This window comes from Dipteris shenzhenensis, chromosome 20, assembly GCF_047967505.1.
Source record: "Dipteris shenzhenensis isolate YYH24624 ecotype China chromosome 20, Dip_SZ_1.0, whole genome shotgun sequence".
NCBI classification, from domain to species: domain Eukaryota; kingdom Viridiplantae; phylum Streptophyta; class Polypodiopsida; order Gleicheniales; family Dipteridaceae; genus Dipteris; species Dipteris shenzhenensis.
Window position 1 is genome coordinate 4,461,989 of NC_141615.1, and position 25,228 is coordinate 4,487,216.

General features: G+C 41.3%; 1 protein-coding gene across 6 annotated transcripts in view; it reads left to right on the forward strand.

Moving 5' to 3' along the window:
• The window catches only part of LOC147889154 (putative RNA-dependent RNA polymerase 4), a 154,463-nt gene that overhangs the window by 31,484 nt on the left and 97,751 nt on the right, over positions 1 to 25,228 (forward strand). For all 6 annotated transcript variants that reach the window (XR_015542944.1, XR_015542947.1, XR_015542946.1 and 3 more), the window contains exon 6: positions 11,189 to 11,393. Coding sequence is in view for 2 of the 6 variants with exons in the window: in XM_087391960.1 (XP_087248086.1) it covers positions 11,189 to 11,393 (205 nt within the window). In the remaining 4 variants the exon portion in view is untranslated. The remainder of the gene's footprint in view (positions 1 to 11,188; positions 11,394 to 25,228) is intronic.

Here is a 25,228-nt window from a genome sequence, read left to right on the forward strand (position 1 = left end):
AACCTCTTTTTTTCCCTTTCTCTTCTTGTTTTTGTCCTTTTTCTTTTTAAAGATAGGTGTGGGATGAAATACCTCTCGCTCTTTAAAGACACCAATTCCTCTTTGATTCACTACGAAACCTCCTTCGTAAAAGACAGCAATTACTCTTTTATTCACTACAAAACCTCCGTCGTAAAAGACAGCAAGCACATTTTCTTTTGCTCTCCCTCTCTCTGTCTCTCAACAAAGACACTAGGGCCGAGGACAACATGTTGGGCTGGACCCCCCCGAAGGTATTTTATTTCTTGAAGAGAATCTGTTACAAAAGTTCAGCGTAGAGCTGTCTGATACACCCACTAATCCAAAACGTCAATCCTTCATTACAAGAGCTTCAAGCTCATTTCAAATTGGCAACATGCCACTTGTCTAAAAATTAGACTCTAAAAATTAGACTAAGTCCTATTACATGCCACTAAGGGCCATTCTGGAGTCTTTGAAGCACTTGGTCACACGAACTGCCTCCTAGACTCTGATTAGGCTTCCGTAGCGCTTAGGAAATTACTCTTCCTAATACCTGTAACAATTAATTAAAGCGCACCACCATGGCACCCATTAATTGTTAGCGCTTTGCATGCAAATAACACACTGTGGACTAATTCTAGTCACGATGGGCATCCCCACTGAATACAAGTGCACACCTAAACAAATATAAAAATATATATTTATTCTCTGGTTGACCGGAGTCAACACTCTTGATTATAATTAAGGAGCTTTGACCAAGGGTCGAGGCGCCTTAATTATAGTCAAGTCTCTCCAACCGAAGTTGGCACATCTTGGTTAACCGGTGTTAACCCTCTTGGCGCATGCCAAGTCTTGTTGACCGAAGTCAAAACTCTCTGACCGTAGTCAGCTCTGTGGTTCTCTGGTTAACCACAGTTAACCCTCTTGGTTTTAAACCAAGTCTCTTGACCGAAGTCAGGTTTACTTGACCAGAGGCAAGTATCTTTGACTGTAGTCAATTCTTTGAACATTAAAAGAACTCTTTGACCATAATTAACACATATAAAACTCTTTAATTATGATCAAATAAATGGTCAACTGTACTTTGACTTAGGATATTTACATTGTGGTGACATGGGAAGGTTTTGTTTGACTTAGCGAGAAGCCTTTTAGAGGGTGACTATCTGGTTGGCCAGAGCATCTCTAATGTTAGCATTCTCAACACTTATTGCCATCAAGGTAGCCCTTATATCTAAAGACAAGCGATAAGTTAAGAAGGTAGTATAGGAACTATAGGACATGGCACTCGTGGAACACATTTTACAATTAATACCAACTAGACATCGAGTGTGCGATTAGCTTATTGCTTAAGGTGACCACATTTAGGATGTCACAATCTATGGGAGGGGGAGTCTTTCTCATCCAACTTGCTTTGCTAGAGATTATAGATACATGACCGAGAAATCGTATGTTCTTGGAGCATGCGAATATCCACGGACCCCCAATCAAGCATTGTTGAGGAGACTTAGGAAAAGTTGCGTAATCAAGAATTTAGACATGAAATAAGTTGAAACTTGAGTCCAGATCATCTACTATGGGTGGGCCAACGGTTGGGAAAGAATGAGATTCTCTTGGGGCCTCTTGGAGCAGCTCAAGAAGGTTGGTTCGGCTCTTTACAAGTTGATTGATCTGGGGTAAGCTTGCAAATTGCAGGTTGGAAAGGCCTCTGGGGTTACACTTTATCTAAGGAGGATCCAAGGGTTCCATCTGTAGGTTATCTTTTAGGGTGAGAACAGAGGCAACTCCAATGATCCACAATGAGTACTTTGTAGTGCAATTCTGAGCCTTTATTGGGGTAGATTTTGGTGCATGCCTAGCATTAAATCCACACGGTTTGATACAACGTCCACACGGGGAGCACAAGACTGTCAAGAGGGACCAGCAAGCAAAGCTCACCTAGAAGACATCTAGAAGAGTTGTATCGAGTTGAAATTGTCTAAATTCAATGGACACGAGTTGGGACATTATTACCAATATCACTACCCAGCTCATTTGCAATTCCAGATGTAGAGAGGCTATAGACAGCACATAGGTTCACCCAGCTCATACCATGGCTTGCATTTGGACAACATTGTACACACTCGGATGGCTATTTGTTCTAGAATATAGGGGACTTCTGTATCTCCATGGCCAGGGAATTTTTTTTAATAGAGAGTGGAGAGGAGATCCCTTGTTCTAGTCTCTCATTGGATTGACATGGCATTTCAGCCACAATCCTAGTTTCTTTCAGCATTTGCTAAAAAATCACAACTTGATGTAGATGTGTTTTATGACTATTCTCTCTCTTGAGCTTAAGGTGCATAGGACTATTTCTTTAAAATAGGAGGAGCATAAAAGAACCATTACATTGATTACAAAATGTTCATAAATGTAGTTTTTCAATGAGGTAGTACAGTGTACTCAAAGTTGAAACTTTGTGTAGCATACTTGAAATTGAAACTGATTTCAATGAGCTAGACATTTTTTACAAAGTTTCTATAAGCATATCAAACACCTAAGAGTGACAAAAAAGAATTTTGTGCAAGATTGATTTAGCAATTAACAAGAATGGTTAGCCGAGTGGATTGCATTATAACTCGCATTTCATAAATAAGCATCTTTATATACTACATATAATAGCCACAAAGTATCATATCTTAATAATACTAAAGTTCTATCATAGGTAAAAGTCACTACATCACAATAAAGGCTACGAATAAAAGAGAGTAGGTACTCTTAATCTCAACTATATCAAACAAGTTGTGCATTAAACCTCACTTTTATAGTTTTAAATTATTCCATATAGAAGTTTCTATACATAACTTGCCTTTAATGATTAAAGGCATTCAATAAGTATAGTTTAAATGTTTGAACGTTCTTATGATTTTAGTTAACCCTTGTGTCTATATATTGCACCATAATGAACAATCAAAATAAGATTTGAATTTGGTGTTTTGCATGATATTAGGTTCCCTAAAAATTTATGCTACTATATAATATCATATTGAAGATATATACAAAGTATGGTTGATTTTGTAACTTGTTAGACGTGCCAAAGAATGTGCAAAAGATCAACTTTTGCCTCACTATCAGCATTTTTTGAGAATTACATTTGAGGCCACAGATCATAATAAGTATGATTATCTAGATCCAAAGAAATCTAGACATATGTGTCATATTTATCCATAGACTCTTGGACTTAGAAATTCTAAAAAACTCATTCTAATTGGGCATTTTATCTAAAAACTGAGAAAACTACTTGAACTTTTGTGGTAGGTTGACCTGAAAACTTCATGTGGAACTAAAAGTAGTAGATGCGAGTTCCAATCCATAATAATTCAGTTTTTTTCAACATGTAGGCTATTATGCTATTATGGCAAATAATCAAAATCCAAAAATACATTATCAAGGCTTTTGAATAATTCAAGGAAGTCACGAAGTTAACAAGACATAACAGTGTCCTAGGACATTTTTATGTCCTTCTACCAAACTAGTGTTAAGACTAGAGCTAGTGTCAGTGAGGCTTAGATCATGTGGGAGTGAGCTAGCCCAAGAATAGTGTGGCTATTCAGAGCTAATTAGCGTAAAGCGCGGACTGCAAGTAAAGTAAAGCTATTTTGGGCATACAACCTAAGTTTAGGGCTCATTGCTAAGGATAGCCAATGCTTGGCCCTTACATATGCGTCAGGGGCTCAATATTAGGGTTCTGAGGAGTGGACTTTCCTATAGATGTAGACCTGCTGTTGACTAGGGAGAAGCATCTTAGAGGAAAGGTTATTTTGTATGGGACGCATGTTTTGACTCTTGAGGGTGGCTGGCTCTTGTGGTGGTCTAGCACTGAGGCTCGGAGGTGGCTTGAGATATGAGCCTACTGCTCAGAGGTGAGCTGCTAGCTCAAACACCTATCGGTTGCTTATGGGTTTATACTATGGTACTTTGGACTCTGGCCCAAGCCAGAAGAGGATTTCAGCAAAGCGGTTGGATCTAGTAGGATTACTAGGACAGGGTTAATAATTTTGTGGCTGAATCTGCAGTGCAGAACAAGCTAGGATCATTTGCTGATGTCTTTGAGGAGTGCATCTCTGAGATAGGCTGTTTCAGTTGACAATTTCTGAATTGCATGCTGTGTGAATCTTGTATGCTGGTAAAAGTGGTCATAGGCTTTTAGTCAAAGTCTTGGCAGAAAGGAATGTTAGTGAAATTGATGTTGGGCTTCAGTTTGAAGCTTCACGAGCCAAGAAAAGGCGGTGTGTACCTAATTTAGGGGCTGGTGCTTAAAAATAGGGACATGCAAGCCAGATTAGATATCATGGACTGCAAGCAATGTGCATGCATGCAGCAGTATTTCAGGTTGCATGCAAGGCGCATGCTAAGGGTCTGATCTTGTAGCAGTCTCAGTAGGCTCCTGCATGCGAGTTTTGCAGCAGTGCTAAAGTGCCTGTAGGCATGCAATTTATTTAAGTGAATTGCATGGGCCAAACATGCAGTGAGTCGCATGTGATAGGCTGCAGTGCATGCAAGCGACTGGCAAAATAAAGTCTCTGAATCCATTTCCAGATATTGGACGTCTTTATGAGTATATTAGCTGTCCAAGCGTTGGTTTTTTTGGAATTGAGAGCTCTAAAAAAAGTCCAAAGCGAAAAATTGTTTTATACTTTAGCTAGAAGCAGGCTAAGTTCTGCTTTTAGAAAAGCAGCTATGCAGATTTACACTGGCTTGTTTAATCTAGGCCCAAGCGTTAAATATGATAGTGGCCTATAACAGATTTTTTTCACATATTTAGTCACTCTATTCCATCTCTTCCAGGCGCCTCTACCTCCAGTGTTTGTTCCACCACCTGCTGTGTATGTCTGCCAAAAACGATTTACTGTAAAACTGCAGCGATTGAGGCTGTCTGCTACTCCAGTCCCATGATCTTCTCCTTCAAGAAATGTAGAAAACAAAGTTGTGTTCACTACTTTAGAGACTGCGCTAAGAGGCTGTGCACAGTTTGGTATTTTCGTCACTCCAGAGGGCTGCGTTCAACTGCAGTACTATCTTGGATAGCTGAAGATTGTGCAGATAGTCTGATCACAGATTTGGCTGTTTCCTACAGTACATCAGAAGGGCCTGAAAGGGTGCGCAGCTCCCATAAAAGGTTAGGAGGACAGCTACCTAGTTTTTTTGACACTGAAGAAGTCTAATCTCAGCACTTCAGCTGTGATTTGTAGGCAGATTGTATATTTTACATCAGCTTTATCTATCCTCAGAAACTTCTTTGTACAAACACCTACTACTTAATCGTCACAACTTCATAAAACTGTGAAGCCATGCTCTGATACCAATGCAACCTCAGTCGTAAAATACAGCAGAGACACTATCAATTTTTTATGCAATCGCTAGCTCTCTCGTGGAACCTCACGCTCATAATTTACTGCAGAAACACTCATAAGAGCTCTCTCTCTCTCTCTCTCTCTACACACTTTTTTTGGTAAACCCATGAGAGGTATATTATCAGCAAGATTTACATGAGGGTCTCTCTTTGCTTTTGATTTCCTGTTGAGGGGCTCTGCTTTTTGTGACTCTCTCTCTCTACACACATAGCTAGGGCCTAGGACAACATGTCGGGCTGGACCCCCCTGAAGGTATTTTATTTCTTTAAGAGAGAATCTGTTACAAGAGTTCAGCGTAGAGCTGCCTGATACATGAAAATCCCAAAATGTGAATGAATGAATCATTACATGAGCTCTCAGGCTCCCTTTCTTGGCAACAAGCCACTTGTCAATTTCTACATTACTTTCCTAATTACATGCCACTAAGGGCAACTCTGGAGTCTTCGAAGCACTTGGTCATGCGAACCGCCTCCCAGACTCTGATTAGGCTCCCGTAGCGCTTAGGAAAATAACTCTTCCTAGTACCTGCAACAATTAATTAATGCGCACCACCATGGCACCCATTAATTGTTAGCGCTTTGCATGCAAACAACACATTGTGGACTAGTTCTAGTCACGGTGGGCGTTCCCACTAAACACATGTGCGCACATAACAAATATAAAAAAATATATTTATTCTTTGGTTGACTGGAGTCAACACTCTTGATCATAATTAAGGAGCTTTGACCAAGGGTCGATGCGTCTTAATTATAGCCAAGTCTCTCCAACCGAAGTTGGCACATCTTGCTTAACCGTGGTTAACTCTCTTGGCGCATGCCAAGTCTCGTTGACCGAAGTCAACACTCTCTGACCGTAGTCAGCTCTGTAGTTCTCTGGTTAACCGTAGTTAACCCTCTTGGTAATAAACCAAGTCTCCTCGACCGAAGTCAGGTTTACTTGACTAGAGTCAAGTATCTTTGACCGTAGTCAATTCTTTGACCATTAAAAGAACTATTTGACCATAATTAACACATATAAAACTTTTTGATTATGATCAAATAAATGGTCAACTATACTTTGACTTAGGATATTTACATTGTGGTGACAATGAGTCCGTTCGAGTTGAACCAGCAAATCCAAGTATGGTTGGGATACTTGAAAAAGTGCCTTTTGAATCAGCAAGTGTCTTCTCCGAAAGCTGAGGGACCCCGTCACTTATATCTCCCGAATTCGAACCACCAATTGTCTTTGTCGCATTGTCTCCCAACACCCCCACACTGTCGATAGGAGAAGCGAGGGACATGATGAGTTGAGTCCATGCTGTCAACCGTGATTCTGTGGTACCAGGGAATGAAGTACATGAGATGCGGGCCAAGATAAAGGAGGCTCTACTGAGGTGATGTCGGGGGAGCTCAGCTGAAGAAGGAATATGCCTCTCCCATAGATAGTAACTTCTTGGATATGGTCACTCCCTAGTGCCAGACTAGCATGGATCTAATCTCGCACGTCTCTGTTTGATGGAGTAATGGGGCGTCGAGGGTGCTGCCATTTGAGCCCCTTTGGCTAGACCAAGTGGTTGCCACCAAATACTTTTTCACCAGTTTAAACAAATGCTCACCGCTGCTAAAGGAAGAAAAAAAAGGTTTTTGTATCTAGGGGCACCTATCACTCTTGCCAAAATAGGCACCTCCCAACTTTTATGTAATGGTCCATCCGCCCTACACACCAAGAAAGGGCATGTGATCTGCAAGAGGGCCGAGAAGGGCGGCTCGATGGGCAATAGAGGTAAGTTGAGGGCGAGGCTAGAGCAATGGTACGAGGGGCTGGCTGCAGGCGAGAAACTCATGCGAGGTGAGGGGGTGGGGGCAGTGGGGAAACGAGCAGGGAGCAGCTCTCAAGTTGCAAAGGAGTGTTACAAAGATAGACCTAAGGTCAGGTTACCATCAAATAAGGATGGAGTAGTAGTATGAGCCTTCAGAATTGAATGTGGTGTATATCAGTTCAAGGTTATGGCATTTGGCCTCACTAATGCTCCAGCAACTTTCTAAGCACTCATGAACAAGATTCTACATCCCTATCTTTACAGATATAGCCTGGTTTTCATTGTTGATATCCATACAGAAAGTTTAAGGAGGAGCATTTAATGCATGTAAAATAAGTACTAAGGACTCACCAACTCTTTGCCAAGCTAGCAAGTGCACCTTCATGGCTAATGAAGTAGAGTATCTTGGTCAAGATAATTAGCAACAAGGGAATAAGGGTGACCCTAATAAGGTCAAGTGTGTGCCATGCCCCCGGAACACCACTCAGTTAAGGGGATTTGTTGGGCTAGCATCGTTCTATAGGAAGTTCATTAAACACTTTGCAAAAGTAGAAGCACCCCTCACTGATCAGCTCAAGAAGGAAGCTTTTTCTGGACAGCCATTTCAGAGAAGAGTCTCGAGGACCTGAAGGATGCTTTGATTTCAGCTCCCATCCTTGTGTGTCTAAATTTTTCTTAACCATTTACATTGAAGCTGTTGCTAGTGGTAGAGGCCTTGGGGGGTGTAATAGCCCATGAGAGCAAGAAGCTGGATGACAAGGAGAAGACGTACCACATTTATGACCAGGAAATGCTAGCCATGGCCCATATTGCATGCTATTAACAAATGGCCTCGCTACATATATGGGGGTCATTTGAGTATAAAGACTGATCACAGAACTCTCAGACATTTTTTATCAAGCCCAATTTATATCCCAAACAGAGAAGGTGGCTTTCCCTTGTACAAAATTATGATTTTGACATTGAATACAAGGTGCGGAAGGAGAAAAACAACAACTATCGCTATCGTGGGGAAATGGGGCATTACGAGAATGAATGCAGGGATGAAAAGACAGATCAAGGTCAAGAACAGCAAGCATATGTAGTCAAAGATAATTTCATAAATGGAAATCAGTCAACTAATGCTCAACAAAGAAATTATGTGCTAGAATGTATCTTTACAGAAGAAATTATTGAGGATGATATGGGCAGCCACCCCTGTCAAATGAACAGCTGGCTTATGATGATACACAATTGAGGATATTGATATTCATTTGCAGCCACAAGCTGTGGCAGATGCTTTTTTCATCTCAGTGTTTTATGCTGTCATTTGATGAATAAGTTTGTATTGCACGTAGGTATGCACCTACATGTGAGAAGTGTGAACCTAGGATCCATGTAATGCCTTTGTGCATCTGGCTCTCCAAATATGCCACGTTGCGACACTCGCCAGTATCTCCCAAGAAGAGTCCACAGAGGCATGCACAGCTCTAAAGGGTGAGGCAGCAACATCATCCATAGAGCATGGCTCAACTAAGTGGCGTCGAATCGATAAGGTCCAAGCGGAGTCTTGTCTCTCATAGAAGACCTGAGGCTCCGAAAGGGAAATCCAAGTAACTGAACCCGAAGTCATGAAGAAGGAGCGACGAATAAAAGTACTGACAATCCTGGCTATCCCACTCTAAATAATCCTGGTGTATTAGTGCCCAGAAACGGTTTGCTGTTTCGGTGCCGTTTACGAAACCAGAAACGATGTTTCGGGCAGGTCAGTTTTTGTGTGTGTGTGTATGTGTGTATGTGCAGTGCTTTTGGAGCCTAGCTAGGGAAACGTAAATATAGAGCAGCAATGTAAAAGCTTGTAGACACCAATGCTCAGCTATAGAAGCAAAAGTACCAGCAAACACACACCACACACACACCCACCTCAACTATTGAGTAAGAACCCCATTGGCGGGTAGGGCAGTTTTTGCTCTCCCTCTCCAAGCCTCTCCTCTCATCCTACAACCCCCCTCTCAGCCCGCTGCCCCTCCTCCTTGCTCTCCTCTCCATCATCTCCTCCTTGCTCTCCTCGGCCCTTGCCCTCTCCTCTCCTCCTTGAATTCCTCTCCAACTTCTCCTTCTTGCTCTCCTCTCCTCCTTGCCCTCTTCTCCTTGCTCTCCTCAGCCTTGCCCTCTCCTCTCCTCCTTGTTGTCCTCTCAGGCCTTGTTGTATGACATACGTAATAATAATAATAAAATATATTTTATTAACCTTAAAAATTAAAACTCCATTCCCACCGTTTCTTCTAGTGACCGAAACTCCAAAACATCATTTCCCGCCCGTTTCCGAAACTTGTGGAAACTATGCTTGGCTTGTTTTGCAATCCAATAAGTAATGCTAAACTAACTCCTCAACAGAAAGACACCATGCTGGTGCATCTATTCATACAATTTCAAGGCGAGTTCACTGCCTTCTTCTTGCTCAGCATACCCAAGATGGATTTTTCTATTCCTGAGGGATTTCCAAAGGCTCTTTCAAAAGCTCTTTTGCAAGTCAGCTAAAATTCAATAGAGGGCTCTGGAGGGCCTCCAACCTCTACAACTCAGCTGAAATCTCATGGCATTACTAACATCGTTAACGAAAAAAGAGGAGGCTCTTCTCTCTGTGCCTTTCATTAGTCCACTCCCACTCCTTAGGGATCCCATTGCAAGAGCTTTATGGGAACACCCTCATAAAGCCATCTAAGCACTCAAGGTAATAAGACGTGGGTGAGAATCTACGTACCATGCTCCACAAGACCGACAATCTTGACAGGCTGAAATGCAATCCCTAATAACACATCATCAGTCGATCTAGACCGCTTGAATTCTGCAAGGACATAAAAAACCACGGCATCCTCATTTTCACCACAAAAAGCAATAACCTTTAGAGGAATGCCCGCTTTTGTGAAAGCTCCCATCCAAGTGGAATATGAAATAGGCATATCATTTGTGTTAGTCCAATCCACTAGAAAGGCTGCATCAATTAGTTGAATTCTATGTGCACTCCCTATGAGATTGCTTACTAATTGAGGCTTACGGTCCTTTGGAGGCTTTTTGAAAGCTTTAAAGAATCCCAGAGTAGAGGCAAGGCCCCTCTCCCACTTGGACCATTGCATTTATTTGAGAGGCATCAAGTGATTTGCTATGATCATCAAGTATGCTATCATTCCACATGACAGGCTACCTATGTATCTCTTCATGAGAGGAAGGGGAAAGTCTCTGAAGGATACTCGTGAAGTTGCCCCAAGTCTTCAGGATAGCAGTCATAAGAGGGGAAGGAGCCTTGAGGTGGACTGAAGTAAAAATCCATCGGGTATTGTCCCTCTAGTCTCCTCTGGAAATAGGCATACAAGATTGTATGCTTTGAATAAAGAACATTTTCCACGGCTCTTGCCTAGGTATAAGTTCCCTCACGTCCATCTTGCAGAGCAAGGCCTTGCACTATAAATCCGGATCTATGATGTTAAGACCCCCAATCACATCAAAGATGCAGAAAGCATTTGAAGAAAGTCAAATATGTGTGAGTTCAAGGAGAGAGCTTATTCCCCAGGTCTTTCACAAGTTCTTATTCTGAAAGGACTCTACTTTCAGTGATTGATTTGCTAATTGTTTAAATTGAGGCACAACGTGTCTTTATTTGTGTGCATATAAAGGTGAAAATAATTTGTCACCATAGCTCCAGGTAACTAATGTGTGAAGCATAAATATTGGCACTAGCGAATGCCCTATTAATTTGTGTTGATTGGATCCATTACTCTATTCAAGGAGAAAAAATGAAGAAGTTTTTTTCACAACATGCTTATACTAGGGGGTTTTGCTTCTCTACCTGTGTGTCGTCTTATTATTTCCAGGTTGATGACTCCCATGCTTGAATTTGTCTATAACTCGAAATGCATAAACAAACTGAGTGGTGATCCCTTACATTTATAGCACCAGAAATAGTGTCTGATTAGATATGAAATTATCATTTTCAATCTTGGAATGTTTTTGTGTGCAGCATATAAGGACCCAAAGGGGAAGAAGAAACAAGGCTTGACAACAGACATTTCAAGTGTCCCAAAGTGTTTCTTTGTATGCGCGGATTCTCTTGCAAAGGCTGACTGCACCAATCCCAAATTCCGGCAGTTCAAAAGCATCAATGAAGCTCGGATGTACATGATGCATATTCACATGGTGGAGCAACATGCCAAGAAGATCTCCAGGTTACATACACTATTTATAAAGCTTAAGGTTGATGTTTCCCGTATAGTTTTAGCTCTTTAATTGTGTGGATAAAGCTGAGAGACATAGATTCAAGCATCCATCTATCTTGGACGTTTACGTCTATTTATATATTCCTCGGCAGTATATCTGAGTGTTCTTTCCTAGATTTGAGGAGCTTTCTATTCAATTGAAAAAAAGTGGTTGTACTATCTTGGCATATCTTCCACGTTAGATGACTTGTATTTGTAGTTGATGATTGATGACATTGTGCTGAGCTTGAGACACGTGAGAGAAATTAGAAACGGGAAGGCTTGGATTGTAGTACTCTCCATAGTTGCATAGATAGGAATGGATGCACGTGTGTGCACGCACACATGCACGTGGGTGAATGTGTACACACAAATTTTTTTGGGTGAAACTACTGTATTTATAACAAGAAAAAATTTTAACACACACACTTTTTTTTTTTGGTGAGAAGAAAGCTTTTATTTCTATATAATAATTACATTCATAGCTGCTTCAAAAAACGAAGTAGCTACTACTCAAGAAAAGATCTCAGTATAGGCTGTATACACATCCTGATCACTCAAACGAGTCTGAAAACAATCGTAGAATGATTGTTGCAGAGATCGTTTGAAAAAAAGAAAGGATGAAAATAGTGGATCACCAAAGACTCTATGATTTCTATCCATCCATAAAGTCCATAGGGTCCAATATCGCACCCATATAAAAAATAAATCAAAACCCTGTCTCTGGGGATGAAATCCAAACAACCAGAAAAATCTGCCAAAAGTAATAGTAGGAAATCGCTGTTGAAGCCTCTGTCTGATGAGAGCAATGAAATCAGAAGTATTTGGACAGGACCAAAAGATGTGGAGCACTGATTCAGTAGAGTGCGAGCATCTATGACAAACAGCTGAAGCAATATGTCTGTGTGCGAGTAAGTGTCCAGATGGAAAAATGCCAAGGAGAACTCGCCATAGAAAAAGCTGTTGTCGAAGAGGGACTTTGTAATGCCAAAGGAGATGCAGCCTTTTTCTCCACCACTTCATTGGACGATCCATATGCCAAACAATATTTGCTCTGTTGGAAATCCAAGGTGGAGGTAATAACACTCTATACAATGATGACACTGTGATATGTGAAAGCTTCAAAGGACGGACATATGAGGAAGGAGAGCGTAAAATCCAATCCTTAAGCCGATGTTGTATTTCTAAATGAGGTACCGGCAAGTACGGTTGGAGCATTGCTGAAATTTTATGCCATAAAGGACGATAATGAGCTCCCAAGCCATATTTGCGAGCAGCCAAAGAAAAATATAGAATTGTGCCATCATCGTGAAGTACATCCGCCACAGATGAAATGCCTTTGAAGGAGAGAAAATAAGAACGTCGAGGTTCTTGTATGGCCAAAGGTGGGTGGAATACTTTAGACCAAAAGAGATTCTCTACCCTCAAAGAGTTCCCAAGAGAGAGTCCCTGCCTTTCCATTCCAAGTGGGATAAAATGTGTTTCCAATCAAGAAGCAGAGAAGAAACAAAAGGGCATCCTCTGATCTTGCCTTGGATAGAGCCAAATAAAAATTCCCACTGAGTAGGCTGCCAATTCCCAAAAGCAGATGTATGAAGATGTAATAAGAGAGAGCGAATCATAAAAGCCCAATGCTGATCTCCTTGTAGAAATTGCATCATCATTTTCCCCCTGTGAGCAAGTAAATGCATTTGAATATTGAGAATGTTCAGACCCCCGTGCATCTTTGGAGAACAGAGACGATGCATGGAGAGTAATCTGAGACTTTTCTTGCCATGTTTTGAACGCCAGAAAATTTCCATGATAGCTGACATAAATGAAACCAAATCTGCCTTAGTAAACATAGTGAGAGGCAGGTAAAATTTTATGTATGCTATCAAAATGGATTGTGTAATTCGTAGACGAACATGTAATGGCCAAGTTGCAAGCTTCCAATATTCAAGTTTTGCCCTCAACTTTACTAGCACCCAATCAGTTTGTTGTGAATGGGTGAGTCCCCATCCTAAAGGATAACCAAGATGTCGAATGAATTGAGAAGCAAGAATAATTTCCCCAGGCCACAAAAGGTTGTGCTAGTCCTGTGGATGTAAAGGCAACAATTTTGATTTTTGAAAATTTACCCGAAGGCCAGCAGCCAATCCATATGTAGAAAGAGCATGCATAATCATGGACAGATCAGCCCGAGTATTTTTTGGAGTAAAGAAAGAATCATCGGCATATGCTTGAGCAATCATGCTGCGACTGCCATGGATCTCCAAACCGTGCAGCTAGTCCGTGTCCAAGAGGTGATCCAGATATTGAAGCAGTGGATGAGTGGCTATGGCAAAAAGTAAAGCACTCAGTGGGCATCCTTGTCTGACAGAGCAAGCAAGAGTCCAGGATGGAGAAATATCTCCTGAAAGTATGCAGGCAGCTTCACTATCTTGATAGAGCCAATTGATGAGTTGCTGCATTTTTGTGCCAAAACCCAAAGCCTGCATAGTCGATGAAATGAAATCCCATTGAATTGTATCAAAAGCTTTGGCAATATCAACTTGCAATAACAGAACATCCTGCTGTGTGTATTTGGCATATTCAATTCCAATGTTGGCATTAGCAATGTTATCGGTGATATGCCTACGCGGGACAAAGCCATATTGCGCAGGATGCAACCCATCATGTAAAAACCCCTTTAGCCGAGCAACAATCATTTTGGTAGTGACTTTGTATATTGCAGGCATAAGAGTGATAGGTCTCCAATCTGCCAAAGACTCACAAATTTGTTTTTTAGGAAGTAGTTTAACAAGACCTCTCTTCCATGTGTTTGGCATTTTCTGATGTTGCCATGCAGCATTCACCATAGATAGTAATGGATGCTTCAAAATAGGCCAGTATGCTAGAAAAAACTCGACTGTCAAACCATCCCATCCAGGGGATTTCCATCTGCCACATGATTTGATGGCATTGGTGTGTGTGTGTGGTGGTGTGTGGAGGTTCTGTGTGTGTGTGGTGTGTGTGGTGTGGTGGTGTGTGTGTGAGCGGTGAGAGCTCGTTGCCCGTCAGCGTCCGGTGCCCTTATGCGATTTCAGCCAGGTGTACGTGTTTTGGTATTTCGTCCTTGCCAAGTACCCTCCGCAGATTCGTCCGTACGTTGTACGATCGCTGTACGGTGTCCGTACGACCGTACGATTACGTACCTGTCCTGTATTTCCGTACAGTTAGCCTCCCCCCCGTGCAGCCTGTGCATACTTCAACACAGCTCGTCATAGTCCGTACAGCCCAGCACCTCTTGTCGTATAAGCTTTTGGGGTTTCTTTGCTTCGTTGTCTTCCCGAACAGCCCTGTTTTTTTTTTTCACCGAAATCTTACCTTTCCCTCTACTTTTCTCCTCACTAGCTATACTCTCCTCCCCCTCCCTTGTGGGCTTCCTGTGGATACTCCTGTGGTTTTTACTACCCCACACAGACACACACGCACACACACACACACAATTTTTTTTTTTTTTGTGAGAAGAAATATTTTATTGTTGTAAAATAATTACATTCATAGTTACTTCAAAAACGGAGTAACTACTACTCAATTGAAAATCTCAGTATAAGCTATATATACATCATGATCAATCAAATGAGTCTGAAAGCAATCATAAAATGATTGCCGCAGAGATCGTTTGAAAAAAACAAAAGATGGAAAAGTAGGATCACCAAAGGCTCTATGATTTTTGTCCATCCATAGAGTCCACAGTGCCCAGTAGCGCACCCAAACAAAAAATAAATCAAAACCTTGTCTAGTTGGATGAAAATCAAATAACCAGAAGAACTTGCCAAAAGTAACAGTAGGAAATATCGCTCGAAGCCCTTGTCGAATGAGAGCGAGGAAATCACAAGTGTGGACAGTGCCAAAAGATGTGAAGCACAGATTCAGCAGAATGTAGACATCTGTGGCAAACAGCCGGAGCAATATGTCCATGCATGAGTAATTGCCCAGATGGAAAAATGCCAAGTAGGACTCGCCAAAGGAAAAGTTGTGCACAAGTTGCATCTGGGAGACCTTCCCTGCAACTGAGCACGCAGCCCCAATTCACTAAGCCTTCGCAAGGCTTTCAAGCATAGAACACCATCACATAAGTGTACTTAACCCATAGGCTCAACCCAAAGGCATTCTCTTTTCCGAGTGCAATTCCATTGGCTGTCTAGATGCAATCACACTGCACCCCACTTGCACTGTCTTTGAGTGGTTTCCAGATGGTATTCACAAAGCTTTTCAAAGCTCCAAAATAAAATCAGCAAAGTACCCAACCAAAGAATGACTCATGTAGCACTGCCTCGGCACCTGTGAGCCAAGAAAGAGGAGGCACACGAGGCCAACCAATAGCTTATGGCAAGAAGAAATTGCAGCAGCAAAATCACAACTCACCAAGCCCTGCGTTGCTTATCTACTGCTCTTTTCTGCTTGTCCTGACTTCTTTGCAAGGCATATTTGATCTTCTTGTAAGCCTCTTCAAGGCTTTCCACAAAACGATCAGCTTCGAAGATTTTCTCTTTTGTATGCAAAATAGGAGGTATCTTCTTGGCACCTTCCACTATTTCAAAAGGTGCTTTACTTGTGGATGTGTGTACCGTATTATTGTAAGCATATTCCAGCAAAGGCAAATAATGCTCCCATTTGCTTTTGTGGTCTGAGACATAGCATTTAAATATATCCAAGATGGTAGAGTTTTTCTGCTCCGATTGTCTATCAGACTGAGGGTGAAAAGATGACGAAAAATTCAGCATAGTGTCCATATTTTCAAACAGCCCTCTTCAAAAGAGGCCGGTCATCCTCGGATCTCTATCACTGATTATGGATTCAGGCATCCCATGATACTTGAAGACATGCTGCAGAAACAATTTGGTCATTTGATCTGCTGTAATTTTCTTTCTTACTGGCACAAAGTGGGCTTGTTTGCTAAACCTGCAAATTATTGTCCACAATCCATCATGTCCAGTAGGAGTACGTGGAAGATCAAACACAAAATCCATAGCTATGCTTTGCCATGGTCTATCCGGAATTGGCAAAGGGTGTAACAACCCAGGTGCCTTTTGCGTGTCAAACTTTACTTTCTGACAAACCATGCATGTTCTCACATATTCTTCCACATCTTTCCTCAAAGATGGCCAATAAAAGTATTGCTCCACTGCTGTAATTGTTGTTGTAATTCCCCTATGTCCTGCATATGGAGGAGCATCTGATCGGTGACACAGAGTCGTCCATGCATCAAAGTGAAACCCTCTTTCAACATATAGTGATCATGCCTTTGACCATCAGAAAGTTGATCATAAATAGTTGAAAAATCAGCATCATTAACATATTGATCTTTCATCACATCTAACACATTGTTGTAAGCAATGCTCACTGCTGAAACACTGGGTTTCTTGGAGATTGCTTTAGGCTGTGGTTTCCTGGAAAGTGCATCAGCCACGACATTTTCGTTACCCGGCACATGTACAATTTGAAAATGAAACATTGAGAGGAAGTTAGCCCATCTCATGTGCTTTTTAGGTAATTTTCTCTGCGTGAGAAAATATCTAAGTGACTGATGATCTGTGTGCACATAAAAATCAGCTCCAAGAAGGTAATGTTCCCATCCTTAAATTCTTTATATACATTTGATATTGGCTGTCCCAAAGATGGTTGCAGCATTCCCTTCACTAGGGAGATCCATGCTTGGCTGAACATTAGGCATGGGAGCATATGCTGTGGCTTGCATGCCTCGCTACATTCCCACATTGTCATACATGGCTTGCTTTCTATGCCCAATTGGCGGTGAAATCAACATAGCATCAAAGATAGAATATGTATCAAAATATTCAGGTTGCTGCCTCAAATATGGCTGAGGTGGTTGAGCCACATTTATGGACTGCACATTATTATTTTGAGGAGTAGAAGTACCCAAACCAAGGCCTATGGCAAGAAGAAATTGCAGCAGCAAAATCACAACTCACCAAGCTCTGTTAACTCGAACCAAGTCCTCAATCGCCAAGAGGACATAGTAGCCAATGCCCAATTGCATTCTCAGCCAAAGAGGAGTGCAAAGGCATGAAGAAAGAGCATTTACAAGAGCCGACCAGCAAGAATTCCACTGAAAAATGCGAAAAGAAGCACTTCTGTCGCAAAGAAATGGGAGTTCTTGGACTCAAAAGAAGCATGCTTCAGAGAGGAATGCATTGAGAAGGTTTTGGAGAAGTTTCATCGCCGGAAAGTCCTCCAAAATTGAGAAAAACCAGTCACCCATCGCGTGGGACCACTCGAAATTCAACAGAAAGCTGTAGCTTTGCAAGAGGAGAGGCCTAGAAGGCGGTAGAAGAAAAGCCACTTTTGCAAATTTGACCAGCAAAAGAAGTGCTCAGCTCTGCCCGTTCTACCAAACGCACGGAGGGAAAAGCATATCACTACGAAGGGGAGGCAGAGGGGAAGCCATTGGGCCAAACGGAAGTCGAGGAATCCAAACGGGTGAGGAGTTATGAAGAAAAACGGAATTCAGCTAAAGGAGGCTGAAAAACCAGTCCAAAATCTCAACAAAGGCAGAAGATGAGAGAGAGAACCACACATGTGAAGTTTAGAAGGCCCAGGAAGGTCCAGGAATGACAAAGGAGCATGTAGAACGCACTAGAGCCACTTGGAACTCTAGGGGGGCCACTGAAGGTACATGGTCCTCTAGGGGGCCCATTAAAAATGCTACATCATCATTTCCCAACAACCACTCTTTTAATTCCTTGGAATGCCTTTGGACCTAGGGATTAATTACGCTTATGTGCTAGGCACCATGCCGCGTTTAATTACACATTATTAAGCCCATGCTTGGACTTTTAAAACCAAAGTTGTCACGGTCTTGTAGTACATTAAAGTACTTAGAATTTCACGCCCCCGTGACAAGAAATACCTTTGATAGATATAAAATAAGAACGCTTGGGTTCTTGTATAGCCAAAGGAGGGTGGAATACTTTGGACCAATAAATATTCTCAGCTCTTAAGGAATTTCTCGACAAAGATTCCCTGCCATGCCATTCCAAGTGGGATAAAATATGCTTCCAATCAAGAAGCAAACGAGAGACAAAAGGGCAATCTCTGATCTTGCCTTGAATAGAGCCAAATAGAAAATCCCACTGTGTAGGCTGCCAATGCCTAAAAGCAGAAGTATCAATATGCAACAAAAGAGAGCGGATCATGAAAGCCCAACGCTGATCCCCTTGCATAAACTGCAACATCATTTTTCCCTTGTGAGCAAGTATATGCATTTGAATATTGAGTATGTTCAAACCCCCGTGCATCTTTGGAGAGCAGAGACGATGCATAGAGAGTAATCTGAGACTTTTCTTGCTATTTTTTGAACACCAGAAAATCTACATGATAGGAGACATAAAGGAAACAAGATCTGCCTTAGTGAACATGATGAGAGGCATATAGAATTGTATGTATGCTATCAAAATGGATTGCGTTATTTGCAATCGAACATGTAATGGCCAAGTTGCAAGCTTCCAATATTGAAGTTTTGCCCTCAACATTGTGAGCACCCAATCAGTTTGTTGAGAACGAGTGAGCCCCCAACCTAGAGGATAGCCAAGATGTCGAATCAATTGAGAAGTTGGAACAATTTCCTCAGGCCACAAAAGAACATGCTAGTCTTTAGCATGCAACGGCAGTAGCTTTGATTTCTAAAAATTGACATGAAGACCAGCAGCCAAACCATATGTAGAAAGAGCCTGCATAATCATGGACAGATCGCCGTTGCCCAGCTTTACTATCTTGATATAGCCAATTGATAACTTGCTGCTTTTTTGTGCCAAATCCCAAGAGCATAGTTGATGAAATAAAGTCCCACTTAACAGTATCTAAAGCTTTGGCAATATCAACTTGCAATAGCAAAACATCCTGTTGCATATATTTGGCATATTCGATTCCAACATAAGCATTAGCAATGTTATCTGTGATATGCCTACGAGGAATAAAACCATATTGCGAAGGATGCAACCCATCCTGTAAATAGCCTTTTAGCCGATCAACAATCATTTTGGTAGTAAATTTGTAAATGACCAGCATAAGCGTGATAGGTCTCCAATCAGTCAAAGATTCACAAATTTGCTTTTTTGGAAGGAGTTTAACAAGACCTCTCTTCCATATGTCTGGCATTTTTTGCTTTTTCCAAGTAGAGTTCACCATATGCAGCAATGTATGCTTCTAAAGAGGCCAACATTCTAGAAAAAACTCAACTGTCAGACCATCCCATCCTGGAGATTTCCATCTACCACAGGATTTGATTGCATCTGACAATTCCCTCTCAGTAAAAAGTTCCTCCAATTCCAAAGCTTGAGTAGTGGAAATAATAGGAGAAACATGCTGTAAAAGTATATTTCTTGCAGGCAAAACCTGCTGCGAGGGAGGATCTGCAGAACTAAACTGCTGAGAGAAATGATGTACACAAACAGAAGCAAGCTGTGACCGTGATGTAATCCATGAACCATCAGGGAGAAGCACTCTGCAAATGTTTGTTTTTAATCTCTTCTGATGCAAGCTTTTAATAATTGTTTGGAAGAGCAGCCTTTATCTGTAAAAGCTCTTTGTCTTGTTGTAGTCTCCCATTTAGCCAGTTTCCTGTGATCATTGATTTCAAGACAATGTTTAGCTTGGCATGGTGTTGTTTGCTCATGCAAGTATAAGCGACGAAGATGAATGAGTTCAGTGAGGTCTTGACAAGTCAATTTGGCCTGAGCAACAGTTTCCCTTAGAGTCTTCATGTAAGACTTTCCATAACCTTGAGGGAGTTTATAATGCCAAAGGAGACGCAACCGCTTTCTCCACCACTTTAGTGGGCGATCCATATGCCAAACAGAATTTGCTCTGTAAGAAATCCAAGACGGAAGTAATAACACTTTATACAGAGAAGGCACTGTGATATGTGAGAACTTCAAAGGACATGCTGAAGAGGAAGAGAAATGTAGAGTCCAATCCTCAAGCCTATTTTGAACTTCCAACCGAGCTACCGGTAAGACTGGTTGAAGCATTTCTGAAATTTGATGCCATAAAGGACGATAATGAGCTCCCAAACCATATTTGCTAGCAGCCATAGAAAAATATAAAAGAGTGCCATCATCCTAAAGTACATTTGCCATAGAGAAAATGCCTTTGAAAGATAGAAAGTAAGAATGCCTGGGTTCTTGTATAGCCAAAAAAGGGTGAAATACTTTGGACCAATAAAAATTCTTAGCCCTCAAGGAATTTCCCGACAAAGAATCCTTGCCATTCCATTCCAGGTGGGATAAAATATGCTCTCAATTAAGAAGCAAACGAGAGACAAAAGGACAGCCTTTGATCTTGCCTTGAATAGAGCAAAATAGGAAGTCCTACTGTGTAGGCTGCCAATGCCCAAAAGCAAAAGTGTCAATATGCAATAAAAGAGAGCGGATCACGAAAGCCCAAGGCCGATCCCCTTGCATGAACTGCAACATCATTTTCCCCTTGTGAGCAAGTATATGCATTTGAATATTGAGTATGTTCAGACCGCCGTGCATCTTTGGAGAGCAGAGACGATGCATAGAGAGTAATCTGAGACTTTTCTTGCCTTTTTTTGAACACCAGAAAATCTCCATGATAGCAGACATAAAGGAAACCAGATCTGCCTTAGTGAAAATGATGAGAGGTAGATAGAATTGTATGTATGCTATCAAAATGGATTGCGTTATTTGCAAACGAACATGTAATGGCCAAGTTGCAAGTTTCCAATATTCAAGTTTTGCCCTTAACTTTGTAAGCACCCAATCAGTTTGTTGAGAACGAGTAAGCCCCATAGTCACATGAAAACCTGTTTCGTCCTTTTCGAAACCTCGAAACGCGAAACAGACGAAACATTTCGAAATAGGACGAAACGCTCTCAACGAAACCTTTGTTTCGCCCAAATCAAAATAAACGTTTTTGCCCCGTTTTTTCTAGAATCCAAGGTGTTTATGTTTTGAATTTCCTTTTAGTATCTTGACTTTATATTTCTCTTTGTTCACTCTAACTTAAATATAACATATCTTTTTGTACCTATAAGGGTATATATTAAGTATCAATTCGAAACCTATCCGTTTCGTCTGACAACACGAAACGAAACGAAACAAAACCTGTCGAAACAACGAAATGGCGAAACAGACGAAACATTTCTTGTGACTATGGTAAGCCCCCAACCTAGAGGATAGCCAAGATGTCGAATCAGTTGAGAAGTTGGAACAATTTCCCCAGGCCATAAAAGACTATGCCAGTCTTTAGCATGCAACGGCAATAATTTTGATTTCTGGAAATTGACACAAAGACCATCAGCCAAACCATATGTAGAAATAGCTTGCATAATCATGGAGAGATTGCTCCGAGCATTTTTCGGGGTAAAGAAAGAATCATTAGCATATGCTTGGGCGATCATGCTATGCCTGCCAGGAATTTCCAATGCATGCAACATGCCAGTGTCCAAAAGGTGGTCCATATATTGAAGCATTGGATGAGTGGCTATGGCAAAATGTAAAGCACTGAGGGGACATCCTTGCCAAACAGAACAACCAAAAGTCCAGGTTGTAGAAATATCCCCTGAAAGTATGCAGACATCTTTACTATCTTGATATAGCCAATTGATAACTTGCTGCATTTTTGGGCCAAATCCCAATGCTTGCATAGTTGAGGAAATAAAATCCCACTTAACAGTATCAAAAGCTTTGGCAATATCAACTTGCAATAGCAAAACATCCTGTTGCATGTATTTGGCATATTCGATTCCAACATAAGCATTAGCAATGTTATTAGTGATATGCCTATGAGGAACAAAACCATATTGCGCAGGATGCAACCCATCATGTAAATAGCCTTTTAGCTGATCAACAATCATTTTGGTAGTAAATTTGTAAATGATCGGCATAAGCGTGATAGGTCTCCAATCAGCCAAAGATTCACAAATTTGCTTTTTTGGAAGGAGCTTAGTAAGACCTCATTTCCATGTGGCATTTTCTGATTTTGCCAAGCAGAGTTCACCATATGCAGCAATGTATGCTTCAAAAGAGGCCAATATTTTAGAAAAAACTCAACTGTAAGACCATCCCATCTTGGAGATTTCCATCTATCACAGGATTTGATTGCATCTGACAATTCCCTCTCAAAAAAATGTTCCTCCAATTCCAAAGCTTCAGTAGTGGAAATAATAGGAGAAACATGCTGTAAAAGTAAATTTCTGGCAGGCAAAACCTGCTCCGAGGGAGGATCTGCAAAATCAAACTGTTGAGAGAAATGATGTACACAAACAAAAGCAAGCTGTGACTATGATGTAGTCCATGAACCATCAGGCAGAAGCACCTTGCAAATGTTTGTTTTTAATCCCTTTCGATGCAAGCTTTTAAAAAATTGTTTGGAAGAGCAGCCTTTATCTGGAAAAGCTCTTTGTCTTGCTGTAGTCTCCCATTTAGCCAATTTCCTGTGATCATTGATTTGAAGACAATGTTTAGCTTGGCATAGTGTTGTTTGCTCATGCAATGACAATGGATGAAGATGATTGAGTTCAGTGAGGTCTTGACAAGTCAATTTGGCTTGAGCAATAGTTTCCCTCAGAGTCTTCATGTAAGACTTGCTATAACCTCTAATTACAACTTGCATTTTAGAAACAAAAGAATCCCATGCATTATCAATATCAAAGTGACTTTGAGAAGACAGAGAGTGAGATGCTTCAGTAACCATGGCCTTGAAAGCGACATGCTGCAAATAGCTATTGTTGAGAATCAGATGTCTATCATCTGGCATATCATAAAAAGATAACCTCAACCATAAAGGTGCATGATCTGAAAGGCATAGTAAATCCACATTTTGCATGTAAAATCATCATTTTGTTGTGGAGCTACACTAAAGCAGCGATCCAGACGTGCCTGATAAGAGGAAAGGGCATTATGTTGGAAAGTGTATCCTAGTGACAAAGGCTGCAATTCCTTCCAAAGATCAACCAAATCAAGGTGCATCAGTAAATGAGACTATGCATGCCTTTCAGGGGTTAATATATGAGTATGTCCTGATGTATTGTTACCCTGTTGCGGAGCATTATTGAAATCCCCACAAATAAAGGCATGATATCTCTGTGGATATTGCTGCATGGCATCCCAAATTGCAGATCTATTCCGAGAAGATTGAGGTGCATAGATAGATGCAAATTCAAACACCTCTGCTCCTCAGCATAGAAGATATCATAGCCACAGTAATGACCTGTCTTTCTTGTATAGACATGTTGATTGTGTTCTTGTAGTGCCACTATATCAGGCTGAAATCTATTGATATATACAGCCACAGAGATTTCCATTTCCTATTGTCACACATCCCGTGAACATTAAGTGTAAAGCATTTGATATGAGCAGTCATATTTACAGATATTTATAGGAGAATAACAGCTATGTACAGCAGCAACCTTTAGGATATCAACCTTGCATTTTACCTCAGGATCAGGGCCTCTTCCCTGAGAAGAAACATCCGCCTGAGGGGTAGACAGCAAAGCAGCAACCTCTTCTTCAGGGAAGAGGGTTCTGCTAGCTGTTGCTGCAGCCCAAGTGATCCCAATTCCTGAATTAACCTTTGGAGAGTTTCCACTAGAAGATGCACCATTCCAAGTGCGAGGGGGTGGAGGTCGTCGAACAGAAATAACTTTTCTTGGACTTTGCCAGCCATCAATTGGAGGTTTCGGTCCTTTTGCTGATGGTTGAATAGCAGGAAGTAAAGGGAAAGAAGCAGTCCCATTTGAAATCACTGGAGCTTTGCCTTTATCCTGATTCACATAAAGCTGTCTATTACCTTTATTTTTATTCCCAATAGAGGCAGGAGCATTGTTAGTGGGCATCTGAATAGGTAAAGTGGCAGGAGGCATTTTATGCTGCCTCATTGGACACTGCGAAGCCATGTGCCCAAATTTTTTACAGTCAAAGCAAGCCCCTGCAAATAAGCCCCATTTCAATTTATAAAAAGCACTTCCCATGTCAACATTGTTCACTGTGACTGAATAAGACTCTGGTGTGGGATTATCAGTATCGTAGAGAATGCAAAATCGATTTGAGTTGCCATTAGGCCGTGGTGGGCAAACCACTTTGCCTTAAGTCGCTGCAATTTTAGGCAAGGGTGAAGCCATGCATTGCGGGAAGTCTACAACTTCAACCCAGATCGGACATTTGTGTCGGATCAAAGCCTAAAAATCCCTTGTGGGAGACCATTGCAAAACGTGCACTATTTGCTGCCTAAAAAAGAGGGGTGAATGTTTCAAAAGCATTTGTCTGTGAATCTCATCTACCATAATGACTTCAAATGAGCCAGCCAGTGTGCGGGTCAACCTGTGGCCTACCTCTGCAGCAGGTGGCATCCGACCTGGGGAAAATAAAATAACTGCATTTTTGGCATATTCTCTAACTGGATCCACAATTTCATCCACTTCAACCATGAGACCAACTGAAGGAACATAGTCTTTCCACTCTTTCCTTGTGTCTGCAAATGCTTCATGCATGACATCATAAACCAGTTGTGCTTCAACAGAATCATGCACTGGGTCATGTTGACCCTCAGCGTGCTTTTGCTTTTTGCATTGAACTGATCGATCCTTTTGAAAAGTTTTTTCATAAGAGTATTCAGCCATGTCTTTGAAAGAGGATGGAACCCAAAAAAGAGGTACCTGTAATGTGATAATAGAGAAAAAAACAGTCCCAAAGAGAAAAAAACAGTCCACAGAGAAGAAGAGAATAGTGTATTTGGAAGGAGAAGAAAGAGAAAGAGAGATGTAGGGATTTAGAGAAAAGAAAAGACAAGTTCTG